The 22,270-nt window shown below is 44.8% G+C and overlaps 1 protein-coding gene across 1 annotated transcript; it reads left to right on the top strand.

The window, feature by feature from the left end:
* Positions 1 to 423: 423 nt before the first annotated feature.
* On the top strand, positions 424 to 21,576 carry LOC143723360 (uncharacterized). The gene is made up of 4 exons (XM_077215683.1): positions 424 to 557; positions 13,477 to 13,549; positions 13,750 to 13,921; positions 20,647 to 21,576. The coding sequence occupies exons 2-4, from the start codon at positions 13,489 to 13,491 to the stop codon at positions 20,918 to 20,920; spliced, it is 507 nt and encodes a 168-aa protein (XP_077071798.1). The 5' UTR covers positions 424 to 557; positions 13,477 to 13,488; the 3' UTR covers positions 20,921 to 21,576.
* The last annotated feature ends 694 nt before the right edge of the window (positions 21,577 to 22,270 follow it).

The raw sequence follows: 22,270 nt of genomic DNA, 5'->3' as shown, positions 1-22,270 counted from the left end.
TTGTTTAATATTGATTTCAAAGTGATTTATCCATAGTTTATCATTCTATTATTCTTACTTTTTACACAAAAAATATTTTATTTTATTTTATCCTCCTGCAATGCTTTAGCGATATATATTAAATTAAATTTAATTTATATATTAAATTATATCATGACAAAAATGCCATTTAAAATATACTTTAGAGAGATTTATCCATATTTTATGATGTTATTATTATTATATTTTAATACCAATTTAATAATTATTTGTTAATACCACAATGAATGTTCATTGTGATCAGGCCTGGGACACACTGGAACATGGATCACATGCCTGAGAACTAAAGGGAAGGACACACAGCAGCCTGGGAAAGGAAACAGATGTCCGGCTTAGTGGCTGTCATTGTGAAAGCAAATTCCCACTCTAATTAACATCAAGAGTTTCAGTGACTGCGTACATGCACTCTGTCTCTCTCTCTCCATTAGTGTGGATCACAGCACAGGCTCTGAAGATACTTGAATTTATCTTCCAGCATAAGTAGGTGATGTAATCTGAGAGGCTGCTCCGAAGGCAAGGTAAGTGCAGATTTTAAAAGCTGGATTTTTATTAAAAAAAAAAAAAATATATATATATATATATATATATATATATATATATATATATATATATATATATATATTAACAATAGTGGGTGAACCTAAAGATCGTGCAGAAAATTTCCACCTGTTAGTGATGTGGGAATGCCAAGGCGTTGGTCTTTACATTCTGACTTATCTATGTTGTACAGATGGCTGTACACATCTCAACCATTTAGCAATGAGATTATAGAGAGCGCAAATGTTCTCCTGCTTCTCAGATGTTTCTCCGGGGAAAAAAAAGGACTTTAGTATTTTCAAATGTCTTCTCTAAAGTCTCAGAAGAGATCTTGATGTCTCACATAGATATTATTATAAACTCAAATTATTCTCATCAAATTCATCCAATACCAAATCATTTGAATAGCACTGTCACAAATTGTATAGCTCGTTTACAGCTAACAAAAATATGTTCTAAGAATGTTTTGCTAAATTTCTCATTAAGTTGTAAAAGCCTTTATTTCTAATTGATCTCAGAACGTTGAAAACTTCCAGTTTTTTAAATGTCTGAAAAACTTTTTGCAAAATGTTATTAGGAATAGTTCCCCCAAAAATGAAAATCCTGTCATAATTTACTCGCCCTCAGGTTGTTCCCTTTCAGTCGATAACTTCAGACGTAGTTGACGGTCGACTGAATGGGGAACTCGCTAAAGAACCTATCCTCTTTGAGTACTATTGAACGAGCCAATGTAATTGGCGTGCGTGATTCGCATCACACACTCCACCCCCGCGGCGCGGGTATAAATACGGAAGTGGATGCACGCACTAGTTGCCTTTCGCTTCGGAGCCGATCGTTTGATGTCTCTGAGAGTGCTGTTGTCTACAACGAGCGAGTGTGTCGGTGTTCTTCAGGAAGACTCTCCCAGTGCTGGTGTTCTACAGCGCGAGTGCAGCGGTGATCGCGAGCTTTGAGCTCTCAACTGCTGTTTTAATAGCAACAAATTTCTAAATGTTTGTGTGTGTTGATGGCTGGTTAGAGGTCGGAAAAGTGAGTGCTTCACTGTTTCAGTTCTCTGTTCAGTGTTGCCGCGGTCATTCCCCTGTGTGCTCCGGCACTTGTTATGGTCCTATTTTCTGAAAGAGCAACACGGGTGCGTTTGCGTATTTTTCAAGATGTCATTCCGCCCGTGCGTTTCTGGGTGCGGTCGTTCCCTGTCTCTCTCTGATGGTCACAACTGTTGTGTCAAGTGTTTGGGCTTACAGCACGCTGAGACAGCTTTTGTGGACAGCTCATGTTTTCACTGTGGGAACATGACTGTCGCAGTGTTGAGTGCGAGACTCGCCTTCGTTAAACGCGGAGAGCGAGTCCCCATTACCATGCCCCACCCTGCACGGGTGCTGTGTGGGATGGGTGACCGGTGGATAGTGTTGGATGTCCCGCCCGGTAACCATTCCCTGTGGGCTCATCACTCCTCCCTTCCACTGCAACCACTGGAGCCTCCTGTGTTGTCTGCTGGTCCATCTGTAATGGGTGGGCCAGCGGTTTCACTCGGGGCTCCCCTGGAGGACAGGACGTCGATTGCAGCATCGGAGGGTGAGCTGACTTCTAGAGATGATGACTCGGCTGCATTGTCTCCCTCCAGGAGTTCAATGTTGCCCGAGCCGGATCCAGAATTATCAGCTATGCTGAAACGGGCCGCCGAGGCTGCCGGGCTCGAGTGGAACCTCCACCGTGTCCCGTTCAGTCTCGGTTGGAATCTGGAGTTTGGTGTCTTGGGGCGGGCCGCGCTGGTTCTCAGCTCGCCGCCCCAGTGCCTTTCTTTCCCGAAATGCATGGAGAGCTTATCAGGTGGTGAACAGCATCTTTCTCTGCCAGAAACTGCCTGAATAGCTTTTCCCCCTCATTACCCTTGATGGTGGAACGGTGAAGGGTTGCGAAGGGTCCCTCCATTGGAGCGGTCTGTCGACACAGGTGCACCTTTGTCCGGCGGCCGTTGCCTTTTGGGGGGATCCTCGTCTTCCCCCTAAGGCCAGTGAGTTTCGTCCGTTCCAACGGGCAGAGCTTACAAACCTATAGGCAAGCTGCTTCCTCTTGCATGCCATGGCGTTGCTGCAGGCTAGGGCACCCATGGCATGCACGAGGGTAATCCAGACCGTGCGCTCATAGTTGTGCACCGCACTGCATCCGACCTCACCCTCCGGGGCACGAGTGTCACAGCGTGCGTGATCGGTCTGGCGATGTCCAACGTGGTGGTCCAGTAGCGCCTTCGTTGGCTCAGCCTGGTTGGTATGGCGGATGCGGACACGGTTCGGTTCCTGGTCTCCCCAATTTCCCAGGTTGGGCTGGTCGGCGACGCAGTGGAGAACTGCATCAAACAGTTCTCTGCCGCTCAAGCGCAGACGGAGGTCACCGGCACATCCTGCCCCGGTGGCCAGCTGATGCCTCCACCCGCCGCTGGTGGCAGCTCCTCCGCCTGTTCGTCGCTGTGGGCGTTCCCCGGCCCCGCTCCTACTGGGCCTCCGCAGCAGCCTCCACCCAGGCCTCAGCATGGAGCCGGCCGCAGTAGAGATGCCCAGCCCGCTCCAGGCGCTGCCAAGCCAGGTGGCAAGCGACAGCGAAAGCATTCCGGAGCGGGCCGCCCAGGAATGGATGAGATGCTCTTGGAGTGGCACGATCACTCCCTCCCCCCGGCTGAGGGCCGGGTGGAGCCTTTTGTTTGTGTGTGTGTGTCTGTTCCGACGCTGGCTCCCTAAAAAAAAAAAAAAGAAAAAAAAGAGGAGCAAGCGGTACCCACACTTCAAAGAGAGACCAATTTCATCTGTTCCTGGGTCCCAAGAGGGCCAGTCTGGCGGGTGTGACCCTGTATAGCCTTACACCCCTCAGCTCCCCCTTGGTCGCCAGCAGGCAGCTTGGTGCGTTCGAGGACCCGGTCATCCGCCTTCTCACGCGCCCCCTGCCGCTAGTGGAGACAGGTAAGTGTTGCACAGCACACTAACACCAATCTCTCTACTTTGCTGCCCCACCTCAGGCTCGGCTACCCCGCTCAAGTCAGTGATAATCATCACATTAGGTGTTGAGCAGACGTGCTCCTGAAAATTCAGTGATATTCATCACACCGAGTGTTGAGCAGTGCTCCTGACTTGTGCGTGCTTATCTTATCCTGCTGGCGAAGGATTTGATACAGCCGCTCCTCCAGCCGGTACGAAGGCCAGTTGTAAACTCGTTCTTCGTGCTACTAGGTGGTGGGTCGTGACCATCTTGGCCCAAGATCGGTCTGCAGCTCCGACCTGAAAGACATGTGCTTCAGATCTCTACCTTCCGCACCGCAGGCCATCCTGTGTGTTGCGTGTAAGGGTGGAGTATCGAGATATATACTCGCCCACGGGCTGAGTATCTCTTTTTCAGTTTTGGAGATGGACTCGGTCTAACACGTCTCTCCAATGAGAATGTGTTCAGCTAGTGTTTGAAGTGAGAAAGGGTCCCACTGAAAGAACTTTCAGAGGCTCCTGGGGTATGTGGTAGTTGCAGCCTTTGGCTTCCTCCATATGTGTCCGCTTCAGCGCTAGCTTCATGATCGAGTCCCGAGGTGATCGTGGCAGAGCAGCTCACCCTGTGTGACTATAGTTCATCCCGGTCTGCTGCCAAACCCTCTTCAACAGAGGGGCCATGTACAAAGGGCGTGTTTTAACGGGGGCCGGGGCGACCCTCGACTACACGGGCATTCGTGCCTCAAGTTGTTAGACATTGCGACCGTTGCGCAAGCTTCCCTTGCATGTCACAACTCACCCGTCACCTCCTCCTTGGAGTCAGAAGCTTCTGAGGACGCTTTGTTCCACTCTTTCCGCTCTACTCAATTGTGCCGCCATCGAGCCTCACGACAGTTATAGCCAGGGCAAGTGGAGACTCCATCCCCTGGGTCCAGCTGGGTCATGACCATTCCGGGGCCGCTCAGTTGCCCCTCCGGTTTCGTCTTCCTGCCAGTGTTTGTATAAACCGAGTGGACTACCCTTGGACAAACACTGGCTCTCAGCTGCCCCGGGGGCCCGCAGAAATGCGTTTAACCCCAGTGAGCCTTCTCAAAGCGACTGCGACTCATGGTCGCCTTGCGCCTGCTCAAGTCAGTGAATTCATCACACTTCATGTTGAGCAGAAATGCTCCTGAAACTCAGTGAAGTTCATCGCACTCAGGTGTTGAGCAGCAATGCTCCTGTAGCTCAGTGAGTTCATCACACTCAGGTGTTGAGCAGAAATGCTCCTGTAGCTCAGTGAATTCATCACACGCAGTGCTGAGCAGAAATGCTCCTGTTGCTCAGTGAAGTTCTTCGCACTCAAGTGTTGAGCAGAAATGCTCCTGAAGCTCAGTGAGTTTATCACACTCAGGTGTTGAGCAGGAATGCTCCTGAAGCTCAGTGAACTTATCACACTCAAGTGCTGAGCAGAAAATGCTCCTGAAGCCCAGTGATCTTTACATGTTGTGTTGAGCAATGCTCCTGTCTTTTTGCGCCCGTCGCTTGCACCTACGTGCCAAGTCAGGAGAGGAACAGGTCTTCATAGTTGCCCCTTATTGGCCCAACTAGACCTGGTTCCCATCGACAGCCTTCCTGACTTCCCCTGAAAACTCTTTCAGGGACGGGGCACGATGGCACACGCGTTCTTCCCCCGGAGATTCCGGGCGGTCTTACATCTGAACGCGGAGGTTCAGGTGGCTATCACAGGCATGTGATAGTTACCATCACTTCTGCGAGCACCCCCTAGAAATGGGTAGCGTGCTTACGCCTTTAGAAGTGGAACCTAGTCGTTGAGTGCGTCTTCTCTCCAGAGGAGATCCTGAAAGCTTTTCGATCACTTCAGTGCTCTCTTTCCTGCAAAATGGGTTGGAGTAGGCTGTTTTCCTTCACCCTCAAAATAATGTTGCCTCGGTGTTTAAACGACGCTCATCGTGTTGCAGAAGTGTGCAGAAGCACGTTCTGATCGTCAGGTTCCTGAGGAGCAAGGTCTTGTAAATCCTTGCGTCCCTCTTTATCCTCTTGGGCCTTGTCCCTGGTGCGATGCACTGCAGAGACCGCCCCTGAGCCACTGCAGGCAGTGAGTTAAAAATTCTTTTATATCAGTTCTCCTGCTCGCGTGGTCTCTACTAGAGGGTAGGGACTTGGTCGCTTACGGTCAACGTATTGTGCCTGGAGTCTGGGCCGGCTAACTCTCACAAGCTGAGATCCCGGCTCGGATTGTGCCCAAGGTTCCTACCTCTCCCGTAATAGGAGCAGGTGGTGAGCCTGCAAGCGCTGCCCTGGAGGAGGCAGATCCAGCCCTGGCTTCTCTGTCCGTTCGCTTGGACGTGTACAGAACGCAAGCCATAGACCTCAGACCAGCTCTACAAATATCTGTTGGAATTCAGCAGAGAGGGAAGGCTGTTTCCATGCAAAGTCGCACTAGTGCTTGCCTTCATTTCGGTAAAAATCCGAGATGCAACATGTCCACTTAGGTGTTGAGCTCCTCTATGATGATTGTAAAGTGCTCCGCCTGGGCGTTGACGATATGCTTTACTAAAACAGATTCTAGAGTTGGGGGCTGGACGACACCTAGTTGAACCGCTGCTTCCCGTGGGCTCCCTTCTCATGAAGCCAGTTTCACCGTGAGCCCGGTTCAAGTGTCGGCTTGCGCCTTTCTACTCCAGTTGAGTTCCCTTAAAATTGAACCCTGTTGAGTTCCTCCACACACCTCCGACTGGTGTTAGGCCTACCACTCGTAAGCAGTGTGGAACCCGTGCTAGGCTGGGTCCATATGTTGCGGTCCCTACGGCGACCCCATATGTAATAATAATAATAATAATACATTTTATTTATAGGCGCCTTACATGACACTCAAGGACACCTTACAAACACAATAAAACAAATCAACAATAATCAAATACTCATTATTACAACCTTAGATACAAGTAAAATAAAAAAATAAAAAATAAAAATAATCACATAAAAGCCTGCCTGAAAAGATGGGTTTTAAGGCGAGATTTAAAAACATGAATACTTTCACTGTTTCGCACATCCTGTGGCAGCAGGTTCCATAAATAAGGAGCTGCAAAACTAAAAGCCCGGGACCCCATAGAAGAAGTAGTGCGGGTTCTAGGGAGAACAAGAGTGAGCGAAGAAGACGATCTTAAAGTCCGAGATGGAGTATAGATATTAAGAAGGTCCAATAAATATGAAGGAGCAAGGTTATTGAGTGCTTTAAAAATAAGAAGAAGAATTTTGAAATCAATACGATATTTTACCGGGAGCCAGTGCAAGTGTTTTAGTATGGGAGTAATTTGTTCAGCAAGGGGAGTTCTGCTGATGATGCGGGCAGCCGAATTTTGTACTAACTGAAGTTTATTGAGTACCTTAGAAGGCAATCCATAATAAAGACTGTTGCAAAAATCAAGACGGGACGTAACTAGAGCATGGACTAGAATTGACGTGCTCTTTACTGAAAGAGCCGGACGAAGTCGATTGATGTTGCGTATATGAAAATAAGCAGAGCGGATGAGACTGTTTATATGTGCTTCAAATGAAAGAGTACGGTGCAAAATGACCCCCAGACTTTTAACTTGTCTAGATATAGAGACCGGTAGATCGTCAATTTTCACAGATGAGCATGAAGATTTAGACAGATTGTTTTTTAAGCCAACTAGAAGAATTTCAGTTTTACTGGTGTTAAGTTTAAGAAAATTTAAAGAAAACCATTCTTTAATCTCAGCCAAACAGTCTGAGAGGACCGATGGAGGAAAATTAGCGGAAGGTTTAGAGGACAGATAAAGTTGGGTGTCGTCGGCATATAGGTGGAATTGAATGCCAAATTTCCTAAAAATATTACCAAGGGGTAAAAGATAAATTATAAATAAAAGAGGACCCAATACTGAGCCCTGCGGGACACCTGTTTTGACATGCGAAGTCTTTGAGCAGAACTGCTTCAGCTGAACAAATTGAGTACGGTCCGAAAAATATGATTGAAACCAAGTCAAAGGGGTGCCAGTAATTCCAATAGTCTCCAATCTGTGCAACATAATTCTGTGTGATACAGTATCAAATGCTGCACTTAGATCAAGTAAGATTAAGATAGATAAAAGTCCAGAGTCAGCAGCTAACAATAGGTCATTAGAGATCTTAACTAAAGCAGTCTCAACACTATGGTAAGGTCGAAACCCAGATTGAAATTGCTCGTACAGACCATTGTGAGACAGATGACTCTGGACTTGAGCTGCAACACACCTTTCCAAAATTTTAGAAAGGAAAGGAAGAGTTGAGATGGGGCAAAAATTATCAAAGTTACTTGAATCAGCCCCCGGTTTTTTAAGTAAAGGAATTATCACAGCAGTTTTCAGTTGAGATGGCACAATTCCAGAAGTAAGTGAAGAATGTATAATTTCCATAATTAAAGGAGATAGAGAAGACAGGCAGGATTTAACCAGGTACGTTGGAATAGGGTCCAACTGACATGTGGTAGATTTACTCTTATTAATAATAGTACTTACTTCCGCGATGGTTGGTAGTTCAAAAGAGGTAAGCATAAAATTAGGAGGTTGATCAGAGCAAGGGTTAAATTGACAGCTGTCTAACTTTGTCACAGACATTTGTTGATGAATGTTTTCAATTTTCCTTATGAAAAACGACATAAAACTTTCACAGAGATCAGCAGAGTAAAGATGTGAGGGAAAAGAATCAGGTGGTTTTAAAATATTATTTAACACAGAAAAGAGAGTTCTTGAATTCCCTTCGCCAGAACTAATCACACTGGCAAAGTAATCAGTTTTAGCTGTAGTAAGGGCAACCTTATAATTTTTCATATGCTCAGAATACAGTTCTTTATGCACCACAAGTCCAGTCTTAACATATAATCGCTCCAGGCGTCGACCTTTAACTTTTAATATGCGTAGTTCTGGAGTAAACCAAGGAGCAGACTTAACAAATGAAACCGACCTGGTTTTTAATGGAGCACAAACATCTAAGATAGTTTGCAATCCATTATTGTAATGTAAAATCAGGTCGTCTGGGGTGGAATAGTGAACATTACTACAAAGGTTGGAAAATGATTCAGCAAAGATCGTAACATCAATGTTTTTTATGTTCCGGAATGAGATAGAACGGCATTGATTGTGCTTAAAAACAGGTAACTGAACATTAAACGACACCAACATATGATCGGATATGGACAGATCAGAAGTAGTACAATTATGAGGAGTTAGACCTGAACAACACACAAGATCCAGGGTATGACCTTTTACATGGGTAGGTGAATTGATAAATTGATGTAAACCAAAGCCATCAAGACATGATAAAAAATCCCTTGTGGATACACTACCAGTATTATCAATATGAATATTGAAGTCCCCAAGCAGGATCACATTAGGAGACAGTGAAGAAAGAAAAGTTAAAAACACAGAAAGTTCATGTAGAAAAACAGAGTTGGTCTTAGGGGGGCGATACACAGTAGCAAGAATCGTAGGAATTGACCCAGTAATTTGCAATGTAGTAGATTCAAATGAGGTGTATTCAGGCATGGGTATTTCTGAGACTTTCTATTTATCATTGTGTAATATTGCTAAACCCCCACCACGGCCCGATGCACGGGGTTTGCAGATGTAAACATAGCCCGGGGGAGTAGAATGATTAAGTTGAGAGAAGTCATTACTTTGTTGCCACGTCTCAGTTAGGCAAAGAAAGTCAAACTTACGATCCGAGAGCAGATCATGCACAAGAGGACCTTTGTTTGACAGCGATCGAATATTCCATAATCCAAAAGTAAGATAATTCTTACCGGCTTTTGTGTCAGCTGATCTAGGTAGCCTTGCTAACACACTGTGGTCCGTTGGCCGTGGATATTTCTTTGATGGACGGGGGTTGGAAGACCAGAAAGACGGTATAGTTCTTGAAGTATCAGATACGTAACCTCGTCGGGACCCCCGATGAATGTATTTACGTCGTGGATGATAAGCAATGTCCCGATGAAAGTGTAAAACAGGATGTGGCTCGCAGAGGCGAAAGCGCAGTTCAAACAGTTCCTCCGCCGTGTATTGATGAGTTAAAATCACAGGGCGAAAGCCAGAGGAGATGATAAACCAGACGAATACAATCCAGGAAAGTGATTTAGTGAACTTCATATTCTCACTATGCTCTACTCAGCTCTGTCTGTGCGACAAAACCGAGCCAATTAGACCGCTCCAAAAACAAAGTTTCCGATGTAGACAAACTCTGGTTGTTATTGTTATTGCAACTTTGACAATAAAACAATAAAACAGCCGCTACAGCTGAGTAAAAACATAAAACAGCAATCAGTAGACGGAGCAGCGGCAGCCAACGTGCGCCTGCGTTCACTCCCCATATATTCATCGTGTATGTGTATTCTTCCACGATACGGCTCCCTGCGGTGAGGCCGTTTCTTCCCTCGGCAGAGTCTCTCTGCCGTCACTGTCCGGTGTGTCTCCCCCCGTCTTAGGCTGGAGCCACCCTAGTGACATTCCATATGTTAGACTGCCCGGTTTCCGCCCAGTTCATATGTGTATTTTCCACGTTACCTCCCTCTGGGTTGGATATGGCTTCCGCAGCATCCCTTCCTTCCAATGTACGGGGAACGCTTTCCCAGTGGTCCTGTAGGAACAGCAGTGACTTCCCTGGCCTAAGCCCTGTCCTTCCCCACCTTAAAATTGCGGGGGCATCAGGAGGCTTTGGTTTAGGCACTGGAAGATGTAAGCGTTAGTGGCGTTTTCAAAGGTTATCCCCATTCAGTCGACCGTCGACTACGTCTGACGTTATCGACTGAAAGGGAACGTCCTGGTTGCGTATGCAACCCACCGTTCCCTGAAGGAGGGAACGGAGGACGTAGTCCCCTTGCCACTACCACTGGACCACCGCTGACCCCGGGTTACTCTCGGCTCCTCAGTGAAAAGCAACTAGTGCGTGCATCCACTTCCGTATTTATACCCGCGCCGCGGGGGCGGAGTGTGTGATGCGAATCACGCATGCCAATTATATTGGCTCGTTCAATAGTACTCGAAGAGGATAGGCTCTCTAGCGAGTTCCCCATTCAGTCGAACGTCGACTACGTCCTTCGTTCCCTCCTTCAGGTAACGGTGGGTTGCATACGCAACCAGGACGTTCTAAATCTGTATACGTTTCTTTGTTCTGATGAACACAAAAGAAAATATTTTGAAGAATGTTGTCAAGAGTTTCTGGTCCCCATTTACCTCCATAGTATACAGGTGCTGGTCATATAATTAGAATATCATCAAAAAGTTGATTTATTTCAGTAATTCCATTCAAAAAGTGAAATTTAGATATTATATTCATTCATTACACACAGACTGATATATTTCAAAAGTTTATTTAATGTAATTGTGATGATTAAAACTGACAACTAATGAAAATCCCAAATTCAGTATCTCAGAAAATTAGAATATTACATAAGACCAATACAAAAAAAGGATTTTTAGAAATGTTGGCCAAATGAAAAGTATGAACATGAAAAGTATGAGCATGTACAGCACTCAATACTTAGTTGGGGCTACTTTTGCCTGAATTACTGCAGCAATGCAGCGTGGCATGGAGTCGATCAGTCTGTGGCACTGCTCAGGTGTTATGAGAGCCCAGGTTGTTCTGATAGTGGCCTTCAGCTCTTCTGCATTGTTGGGTCTGATGTATTGCATCTTCCTCTTCACAATACCCCACAGATTTTCTGTAGGGTTAAGGTCAGGCGAGTTTGCAGGCCAATTAAGAACAGGGATACCATGGTCCTTAAACCAAGTACTGGTAGCTTTGGCACTGTGTGCAGGTGCCAAGTCCTGTTGGAAAATGAAATCTGCATCTCCATTAAATTGGTCAGCAGCAGGAAGTATTAAGTGTTCTAAAACTTCCTGGTACATGGCTCCGTTGACCTTGGACCTCAGAAAACACAGCTGACCAACACCAGCAGATGACAATGCACCCCAAACCATCACTGACTGTGGAAACTTTACACTGGACTTCAAGCAACGTGGATCCTGTGCCTCTCATCTCTTCCTCCAGACTCTGGGACCTTGATTTCCAAAGGAAATGCAAAATGTACTTTCATCAGAGAACATAATTTTGGACCACTCAGCAGCAGTCCAGTCCTTTTTGCCTTTAGCCCAAACGAGACACTTCTGACGCTGTGTCTTGTTTAGGATGGCTTGACACAAGGAATGCGACAGCTGAAACCCATGTCTTGCATATGTCTGTGCGTGGTGGTTCTTGAAGCATTGACTCCAGCTGCAGTCCACTCTTTTTGAATCTCCCCCACATTTTTGAATGGGTTTTGTTTCACAATCCTCTCCAGGGTGCGGTTATCCCTATTGCTTGTACACTTTTTTCTACCACATCTTTTCCTTCCCTTCACCTCTCTATTAATGTGCTTGGACACAGAGCTCTGTGAACAGCCAGCCTCTTTAGCAAGGACCTTTTGTGTCTTGCCCTCCTTGTGCAAGATGTCAATGGTCGTCTTTTGGACAGCTGTCAAGTCAGCAGTCTTGCCCATGATCGTGTAGCCTACAGAACTAGACTGAGAGACCATTTAAAGGCCTTTGCAGATGTTTTGAGTTAATTAGCTGATTAGAGTGTGGCACCAGGTGTCTTCAATATTGAACCTTTTCACAATATTCTAATTTTCTGAGATACTGATTTTGGGGTTAGTTGTCAGTTATAATCATCAAAATTAAAAGGAATGAACACTTGAAATATATCAGTCTGTGTGTAATGAATGAATATACTATCCAAATTTCACTTTTTGAATGTAATTTCTGAAATCAATCAACTTTTTTTCGTGTACAGATGACAACGTTGTAAAAAGATCCCTGTTCATCCACGAAAACTAAAAATGCTGTATAATTCATGCCAGGCCAATAGTTGGCAATGTCACTTAGTAAAGAAACACTAAGCACCTATAGACTCAACATGTGATATGCATGCGCAGGACGTCACTGTTTTCAGTGTGTTTTGTTGTTTACATGGAGATAATAACAGTATCATTTTCAAAAACTTGCACTTTGAAATCCATTTTTCAAAAGTTTGTGTTTTCAGGCCCCCCAAAATGCCATTTGAATGTAAAACGCATTAAAAATGTAGTTGAAAATAGTGTAGTGTAAATGACTCCTAGGTTTCTGAGGTTTCCTAGGTTTTCCTAGGTTTCCTGTCAACAAATCCCCCCTTTTTTGTAGGAGAAACATCCGAGAAACATCAAAATTGATACTTTAATGAAATTTAACAGATCTCCATGTAGTTTCGCATTTTATTCCTAAATTTCATGAGTTATGAACAAGAAGTCTCTGAGCAATATTTTCCTTTGGGTTTGAGACTAACGTTCCAAAAGCCATTTGATATATTTGACTGTAATCTGAACCCTTGTTTTTGTAAATAAAAGGTCTTTCACACATGTTTCATAATGAAGGATGGTGGGTGTAAAACAAATGTGCAAAAGCTAACAAGTGCTTGCGGGAATAATGAGCCTTTTTGGAATATTTTGACACTGTTTGAGCCCAGCTGAGACACATGCTGGTGGAAAGATTGTTCCATTAGATCAGAGCCAAGAGAAAATGTGCATCTTGCCCATGTCAGTAAAAGTCAAGCATACTTAGAAGATATAAATCACCAAATGTGGGAGACTCATCAGAGGGGAACTCTAAACAAGAGCTCTGGAAACATGATAAAGTGAGCAAATGGACCGCAGCCATAACGATGTCAGCCCGAACAAAGAGACCACTTAAATATTGTGCTTTATGAGACCACCTCCTCAGCCTGCCATGGCTTATATTTCTCATCAAAATAAAGAATATCCTTTGGGCCAGTTTCACAGATCTGTTTGAAAGGCATCACGCCATTAATACAGCCATTGTTTGGACTGTTTGACGAAAACTCACAGGTTCTCTGCTTTTTTCAGAATTCATTAGGGATGGAGAGAAGCGAGGCCTCTGTGATTTCTGCACGTTTCATCATGTGTTTAGCGTTTGCAGGTAATCACAACTGCCCTCTATGCCTTTGTGAGAGATTCAACAGACCCTTCTTCTGTCTGTAGAAAGTAAATGCAATTAGTCCAAAGGAATTTGCCATTTACAGATGTGAAATAATCATTTGTGTAAATTATATGTCTTTTAGTGGCTGTAGAAATGGCTAATGTATCTTTTCTAATGCATCTTCTTTTACTTTGTCCCAGGCTTGATGGAGGGAGCAGAAAGCGTCTGGACGCTGCCAAACAAGTGCAGAGGTCTGCCATGTGACAAAGTAACCTTTGATGCTACAGTTCATAATAATTGTGTTCTACCATTCACTCAGACTATGGCAACCACTGACTACCAACTCAGTTGTCCCTGGCCAACCACTAGAAGGTGAGATAGTTGATTGTTATATTGGCTTGGCACAAGAAGCTGTACATTTTTCTAGAGCATGGGTCTTGGAGGGTCACAGCCCTGCAGAGTTTAGTTCCAAACCTACTTCAACACATACCTGGGCTCCATTCGAATTTGTATACTTCCCTACTATATAGTAGGTGAAAAAGAAGCATGTTCGAATTCACAGCACTGAATTTAAAAAAAGTACCTGGATGACCTACCACTTGCGGCGAGATTCTGAAGTGTGCATACTATGGATGGACACTTTACTATCCCATGAGGCCACGGGAGAGGATTTGTGAATTGCAGTGAAGCAACATACTCTTGGTTAGTCACATGATAATGACAACATGGCGAATGTAGCCAAGTTACATTCATACTACACACACTCATACTATTTAGAACATAATTTTTAAGCAGTCATTACTTATTCGAAATAAGCCCCTATACTCAAGAGAGTATGCAATTTCGGACGCAGCCCTGTAGTTTTCAAATAAGCATGAAGGACTTGATTAGCTTGATCAGGTTTGTTTAATTAGGGTTGAAGCTAAACTCTGCAGGGCTGTGACCCTCCAGGAACTGAGGGGCCGTTTACACGACAACGTTTTCAACAAAAAAAACGTAACTTTTTATGCGTATTGGCCATTCACTTATACGCAAAACAGCAGTTTGGGGGCCTGGAAACGTCCCGGGTTACGTATGTAACCCTAGTTCCCTGAAGGAACGAGACGCTGCGTGAAACGCTGCGGGAACGCCTCTTGCGTTGTGCGTCATGAAGCACGTATGGAATCAGCCCAATGGCGAGACGGAACGTCACGAGTGACGTCATCGACCAGGAAACTATAAAGCACACCCCTGAACACAATGGCGACAGCTTCTGGAAAAAGTCTGAAGCAAGTCGATCAAGGGAATGCCGGGAGTATGGCAACGACACGCAGCGTCTCGTTCCTTCAGAGAACTAGGGTTACAAACGTAACCCGGGACGTTCCCTTTCAGGAACGTCGAGCTGCGTGAAACGCTGCGGGAACGCTAATACCCACGTCGCCATAAGAGTAAGTGCCCGACTGTGTGAATCAAAGATTAAATTCAGCCGAAAGCACCTGCGCCCCAGGGGTGGAGCTGAGGTCTAGGTCATAAAAGCTGACGAAAGTATGCGGTGAGGACCAGCCTGCCGCATCACAAACGTCCTGGAGGGAGACTCCTGAAAATAAGGCTTTGGAAGCTGCCATACTCCTGGTAGAGTGAGCTCGGACAGCCAAAGGTGAAGGCTGACCAACGGACTCATAGGCAAGTGAGATGGCCTCAACCACCCACTTGCTCATCCTCTGCTTAGACACTGGGGACCCCTTCTTAGGTGGTCCAAAACAAACGAACAGCTGTTCTGATTTTCTCCACAGGGCAGCTCTGTGGACGTAAGCATCTAAAGCCCGAACAGGGCAGAGAAGATTAAGTTTTTCCTGATCAGATGATGTAAAAGGAGGAGGGCAGAAGGCCTGCAGAACTATAAGTCTGGCCACATTGGTAGGAACCTTAGGGACATAACCTGGCCTGGGGTGGAGAAAAGCTTTCACCATCCCAGGTGAAAACTCCAAACACGAAGGAGCAACCGAGAGAGCCTGAATATCTCTGATTCTCTTAAGAGAAGAAATGGCAAGGAGAAAAATAGTCTTCAAAGTAATAAACTTATCAGCAACTTCTTCAATAGGCTCAAAGGGAGCTAGGGAAAGACCTTCTAGGGCGATAGCTAAGTCCCATGCTGGCACCCTCGTGCGGACTACAGGCCTCAGCCTCAAAGTACCACGAAGAAAGCGAGTTATAAATGGGTGTCTCCCCAGAGAGACTCCACTGAAAGGGACATGGTAAGCAGCAAGTGCCGCCACATACACCTTTAGTGTGGAGGGGGATAGCCCTGAGGAGAAACGCTCCTGCAGGAACTCCAGCACTGAGCCCACTGGGCAGTTAACTGGGTCCAACAGGTGTTCTCCACACCAAGAAGTGAAGAGCCTCCACTTCAAGGCATATAACCTCCGCGTGGAAGGAGGTCTGGAATGAAGGATGGTCTCAACAACCTCGGTTGAGAGACCAGCCCCTACGAGCTGGGCCCCCTCAGAGGCCAAGCCCATAGCTTCCACAACTCTGGGCGGGGGTGAAGTATCAACCCGCTCGCCTGAGAGAGAAGGTCCCTCCTGATCGGAATCTCCAGAGTAGAGCCGTCTAGAAGAGACACTAGGTCCGTGAACCATACTCGGGCCGGCATAAACGGGGCTACCAATAATAGACTGACCCCGTCCCAGCGAACCCTCTCCAGAACTCCTGGGAGTAGAGCAATTGGGGGAAAGGCGTACAGGCGTGACCTCGGCCACGCCTGCACCATAGTGTCCAACCCCAGCGGGGCTGGATGACTGAGAGAAAACCACAGTGGACAGTGTGATGTCTCCCTGGACGCAAATAGGTCTACCTCGGCACGACCATACTGCATCCAAAGGAGCTCCACCACCTCGGGGTGGAGTCTCCACTCCCCGGGCCTCGGCCCCTGCCTCGACAGCCGCTCCCCGATTTAAATACCCCGGGAGATAATGGTCTCATGTACAGCAGGCCGCAGGGTATAACACTGGACTCTGCTGCCATCAGACCCAGCAGTCTCTGGAACTGATTTACAGTGAGCAACTGGCCTAGCTTTACTCTTTTTACAGCTGAGAGAATCGAAGCGATGCGGGCAGGCGACAGGCGAGCCCGCATTGCCACAGAATCGCATAGTACCCCCAGAAAGGATGTTATCTGTGATGGAGATAGAACACTCTTTTTGGCATTCAGCCTCAACCCCAATTTTTTGATGTTTGCGAGGACGACATCTCGATGCCGAGCCGCTTGCTGCTGCGATTGAGCGAGAATCAACCGTTCCATTACCAGAGCCTGCTCGGGGCCCACCACGGTGGGCAGGACCCCGTTGAATCGAGGAGGAGGAGATCTGAACTGAATGGCATAACCCCTTTCTATCGAATGCAGAACCCACTGAGATATTTTTGGAAGACTCTTCCACTCTGCCAGAAAATCTACTAAGGGTACCAGCCTCTCGAGGATGGCCTCTAGAATATTTTGAGCAGCAGACACAGCGCCCTGTAACGGCGCACCGGCATGGGACGACTGGTCTGACTGCTCTAAACCCCTCCTCAGAGGGGGCGAGCGTCCCTCGGGAAAGCGCTCGCTGGGCCCGTCTGCGCCCCGACACGAAGGCGGGGTTGGCAGAAGGGACCCCTGAGGGCACCGTGAGAGAACAGGCACCGTCTGAAGCGGTGAACACCTCCCTCTCACGGTGGGGACCACCCTCAGCATCCTGACACCAGTGGCGTCAGGACTTCTTAGACGAAGCCTTCCTAGCCATAATGACTGTCCTCAGATCAGTCTTACCACTAGAAGGCTTCGCCTGAGACTGTCGCGTCTGTTCCCACTGTTTAGAAGGGGGGCCACGAGACGCGACACTCTGCCTTTGTTGCGCCCTATGTGAGGAGCTAGTCGACGGCTTGGTCTGGCCTTGCCCAGCAGACCCTGGGACATGAACTTTAAGTGGGAGGAATTTTTGAAAAGCTGCAGCTTGTTTCTTTTCTTCCTGAAATTTATCTATGACTGTGTTTACCGCGTCACCGAATAAACCAGATGGAGAAAGTGGAGCATCCAAAAGAAAAGCTTTCTCTTTATCCTTCATATCAGACAGATTAAGCCACAAGTGTCTCTCTGCGGCCACCAGGGCTGCCATAGAACGGCCCATTAGTTTAGCCGATTCCCTGGTGGCACGCAGAGATAAATCTGCAGCTTGACGCAGTTCTCGAACCACGTCAGTGCTGACCTCCTCACTCTCACTCATATCTTTTAATAGATCGGCTTGGTATGCCTGCAATATTGACATCGTGTGCAGACACGCCGAAGCCTGACCAGCCGCCGAATAAGCCTTACCCACCAGAGCCGAAGTATTTCTGAGAGGCTTGGTGGGTAAAGCTGGTTTCTTAAGAGACGAGGAAGACTCAGCAGAAAGATGGCTAGCTATAGTCTCCTCCGCCTTGGGCATCGCCCCATAACCATATAACTTAGCCCCCGATATATTAGAATATGTGGAAGTCTGGGGGCTAAACACACGATAAGAGGCGGGTCTCTTCCACGACCTCGACACCTCGGTGTGGAGATCGGGAAGCAACGGAAGGCACCGCCGTGGAGGCTGAAAGCGGGAAGGCAAAAATCGTTCGTCAAGCTTGCTTTTAGAAACATATTCCTGCCTAACAGCTGGCCACTCAATGCTTAGTTTTTATACAGCACGAGTGAGCACCTCCATAAGCTCCTCATGTTCAGGGGAATGAGGTGACGAGTCCTCAACATACTCTCAATACTGACAACATCCAGCTCCTCAGAACTGGATAGCTGCAGTATTGGTGCCTCAGCCTGGGGGGAAGAAACCGCAATGCGTGCTTCCACACCCGGAACTGAGGCACTGGAACTGGCAGGTAAAGGCTGAGATAAGGCAGAGCCCGTCTCAAACCCCGCTGACAGATCCATTTGCGATCCCCACGACAGGCGCCGCCGCTCTGCCTCGACAGAAGCGGGACCCGAGCCGTGGGGAGCGCGAACCGAACCACTCTCCTCGAAGAGTGATCGGCGGGAGCGGAGCGTTCTTAATGGAAAACGCTCGCAATGCTCACAATCAGCCCCCTCGAGAGCTGACTGGGCATGCTGCACTCCCAAACAAACAACACACAGATCGTGTGTATCCCCACCCGTGAGAAAACGAGTACAGGGGGGAACACACTTTCTGTATTGCTGCTCGCTCGTCATACTGATATATGTGAATATATATATATAGTTTTTTTTTAAGTGAAGAACTCTTGCCTAGCAATCACTAAGAACAGACAAAAACACAGGGACAGATTCACACACAGAGCGCTTGCTGAAGACAACAGAAGCTGTCGCCATTGTGTTCAGGGGTGTGCTTTATAGTTTCCTGGTCGATGACGTCACTTGTGACATTCCGTCTCGCCATTGGGCTGATTCCATACGTGCTTCATGACGCACAACGCAAGAGGCGTTCCCGCAGCGTTTCACGCAGCTCGACGTTCCTGAAAGGGAACACAAACTTTTGAAAACAGGATTCAAAGTGCAAGTTTTTGAAAATGATAATGTTATCGTCTCTGTGTAAACTACTAAATCGCGAATTGGTGAAAACGGGGCCATCATGAGCATGATTATTATATGTGTTCAGTATGGGTGAAGTGTTTCTTTACAAAGTAACATTGCCAACTACTGGCCTGGCAGCAGAATACAGCGTTTTTAGTCACTTTCGGGGATCCATATGAATGGGGATCGGTTTGACAACATTGTCGTATGTACGCGAAAAACGCAAAGCAAAAACATATCTGTTTTTATTACATCGTTATCGTGTAAACGTACCCTGAGGTTTGAGCTTTCAAACAGGGCAATTATCGTTAACTAAAAGTAAACTAGTAAAAACATTTTTGTTAATTGAAATAAAATAAAATCACAAATGTTCGATGAGAAACTAAACATAAATTAGAAAGGTTGCCTTGGCTACTAACTAAAATAAGTTGAAGTGCTAAAATTAGAGTAATATTTAAAAAGAACAACAACAAAAAATCATAGCAAGCTTATTTTGTTTTATTTTACTATTTTAATTTGCCTGTTTATTATTTTTATTTTTTTAATTTACATTTTATTTAATTATGTTATTTTATATTTATTTTTGGTTTTATTTATAATTTTTTCATTGTTTAATCTTGTTTAAATTGTATTGTATATTATTGTATCTTTGCAATTCATATTTTATTGTATTCTTTTATCTCATTTTATTTTTAATATATTTTATTATTTCATTTATTATTTTTATCTTTTCGTTTCATGCAATTTATTTATTTATAATTGTATTCATATTTTATCTTATTATCTATCTATTTGTCCGTCCATCCATTTTTGTCTCATTAGATAGATAGATAGATTCCACAGTAGGGGTTTGAATGACTTCTCCTCAAAGAGATTCCGCAGTCTAGAGTCATGGGAAAGTCAAGACTTTCTGCTTCCCTGGGGTCTTTGTAACATCATATTTTTATGAACAGTAACGCTAAACCCAGAGTATGACTCTACACTCTTCAATCTTCACGACGGCCAGCCCATGTTTGTCTCAAACCAAAATATTTAGTCCAAGTAAATGCGTATCTCGATGAGCCAACAAATTACAACGTACCTTCAACTTGACTTCTCTGTAGTGCCAGGGCTGTCGCTACAATTCAGGGGCTGCAGGACAATATTTTTATGGTTTGGCCCCTACTTACTTTTCTAATGAATAGGTTATACGAGTGGTTCTCAACATGGTGGGTCATGACCTAAAAAAATGGGTACAGTTCTATACTGAGAAAATAATGCTTAAAGCAAGCAATAAAATGCAACTTATATAATGATATATAATGTCATATTGTATATATATATTGACCACTCATATATGTAGTCATATATCAATTTGTGAAAGGGAGTAGAAAACATTTCCCATACATTTTACTGTTGACATTAAATTAATTAACAGTGTATAGTTCATGCACTTTTTGGTACTATTAATACATTGGTAAATGAACATTGACACTTCCATACAAAAATGCCCTAAAACATTATTCTGAGTAAAAAAAATGTTAGTTTCTCTAAATCACCTGCTGTTTCTTTTGGTCTCTCAGATGCTACGTCAAGCTGATGGTGTGCCTTGAGAATCTGGCTAACAACACATGCTGTATGCACGCTTCCTACAGACACCACGTGCTGATGGAAATCCATAAGGTGTATTTTTCTCTGTGCTTATATATGAAGGATCCAGGTGTGCCCATCCTGCTGCTGCTCATCGTCCCCTGCTCCATCGTCCCACTCATAATACCCTTCCTCTGCCAGTGCTTCAAGAGTTCTCTGAGTATAGACTGCCACACGACAACCAATGATCAGATTCAGAATGGATAATGTGCACCATTCAATTAGCTATTAAGTTTCCTAATGACCATATTAGATTACATTTATGCATTTGGCAGATGCTTTTATTTCTAAATCCATGACCTTGCTCTCCTGCTCTACTGTTCATTCGCTGCAGGAATGTTTTACTATCTATACAGTCATTCAAACTTTTAGGCAAAAATGCAAAATTACAAATTAATTTGTGAAAGCGGTGACGGCATACGCATTCTTGTTACGTGTTCAGTCTATAGCCGTGTAGTGTTTTTTTACAAAGTGACATCGCCAACTACGGGACGGGCAGCATAATACAGCGTTTTTAGTTATTTTCATGGATCCGTGTAATTGTGGATCGTTTTGACAAAGTAGTTGTCTCTGCGCGAAAAAAGTAAGGGAAAAACCTTTCCATTTTTAATGCATTATTTTCATGTAAATGTAGACTTATTCTCACCAAGAGTTCCTTTATTTAACAGAAAAAATAGTGTTATTGTGAAATATTATTACAATTTTAAGTTTTCTATAGTCCTATGATAGGACAATATATAGTATACACGGTATACATAAGTTATAGCACAACAATACAGAATTCTCATATGATACATATACTCAATGAACTGCATATTATACAATATACACTTAAGATACAAATGCACAGAATATATATATATATATATATATATATATATATATATATATATATATATATATATATATATATATATATATCCCCTGCACAAATATGTAATGTAAAATACTATATAATGTAATACTGTCGCAACGAGTACATAAGTGATTATGAACAATGGATTCGATCAGTCCGTTTAGTTTAAAGGGGTGGTAAGGCTTGATTGTGTTGGTGGGGTGCACTGTAACGTGTTCATGCTTCGTTTTTAAAAAAGTGCATTATTTTTCATATATTTTACCTGTAAAAACGGTCTGATGTTTTCCGGGTTCTATGAAGCCAGTCCCTCAAAAATACGCAATGGGCTCAGATTGGCAGTGTGTTGGGATTCGCTAACCGACTAGTGCACATTTTCCGGAAACATCACGCCCAGTACCTTTACCGGTAGCCTAGTTTGTGCTTTGGTGTATTATAAACGATGGCGTCAATAAAACATACCAATTTGAACCCGAATCAGACCCAGAGAATGTTAGCGAAGATGATCGAGCATAACCTGTTCAAGAACGGCTGTTAAACAACGTTTCAGAAAGGTTTTTTTTGTTGTTGTCTCATTACCTTTTAGATACGCTGTTATTTAACTGTACTAATTATTATAATATTACAAAAAATAAGCTTCATAAACAAGAATTTCATATAATTGTTCTGACAAATTATACTACAGTCCTCAAAGGGATTCTTTT

Source organism: Siphateles boraxobius, unplaced genomic scaffold (genome assembly GCF_051911475.1).
Source record: "Siphateles boraxobius isolate OS27281-9 unplaced genomic scaffold, OSU_SipBor_1 7, whole genome shotgun sequence".
In the NCBI taxonomy this organism is placed as follows: Eukaryota; Metazoa; Chordata; class Actinopteri; order Cypriniformes; family Leuciscidae; genus Siphateles; species Siphateles boraxobius.
This window is presented reverse-complemented; position numbering and strand designations above follow the sequence as displayed.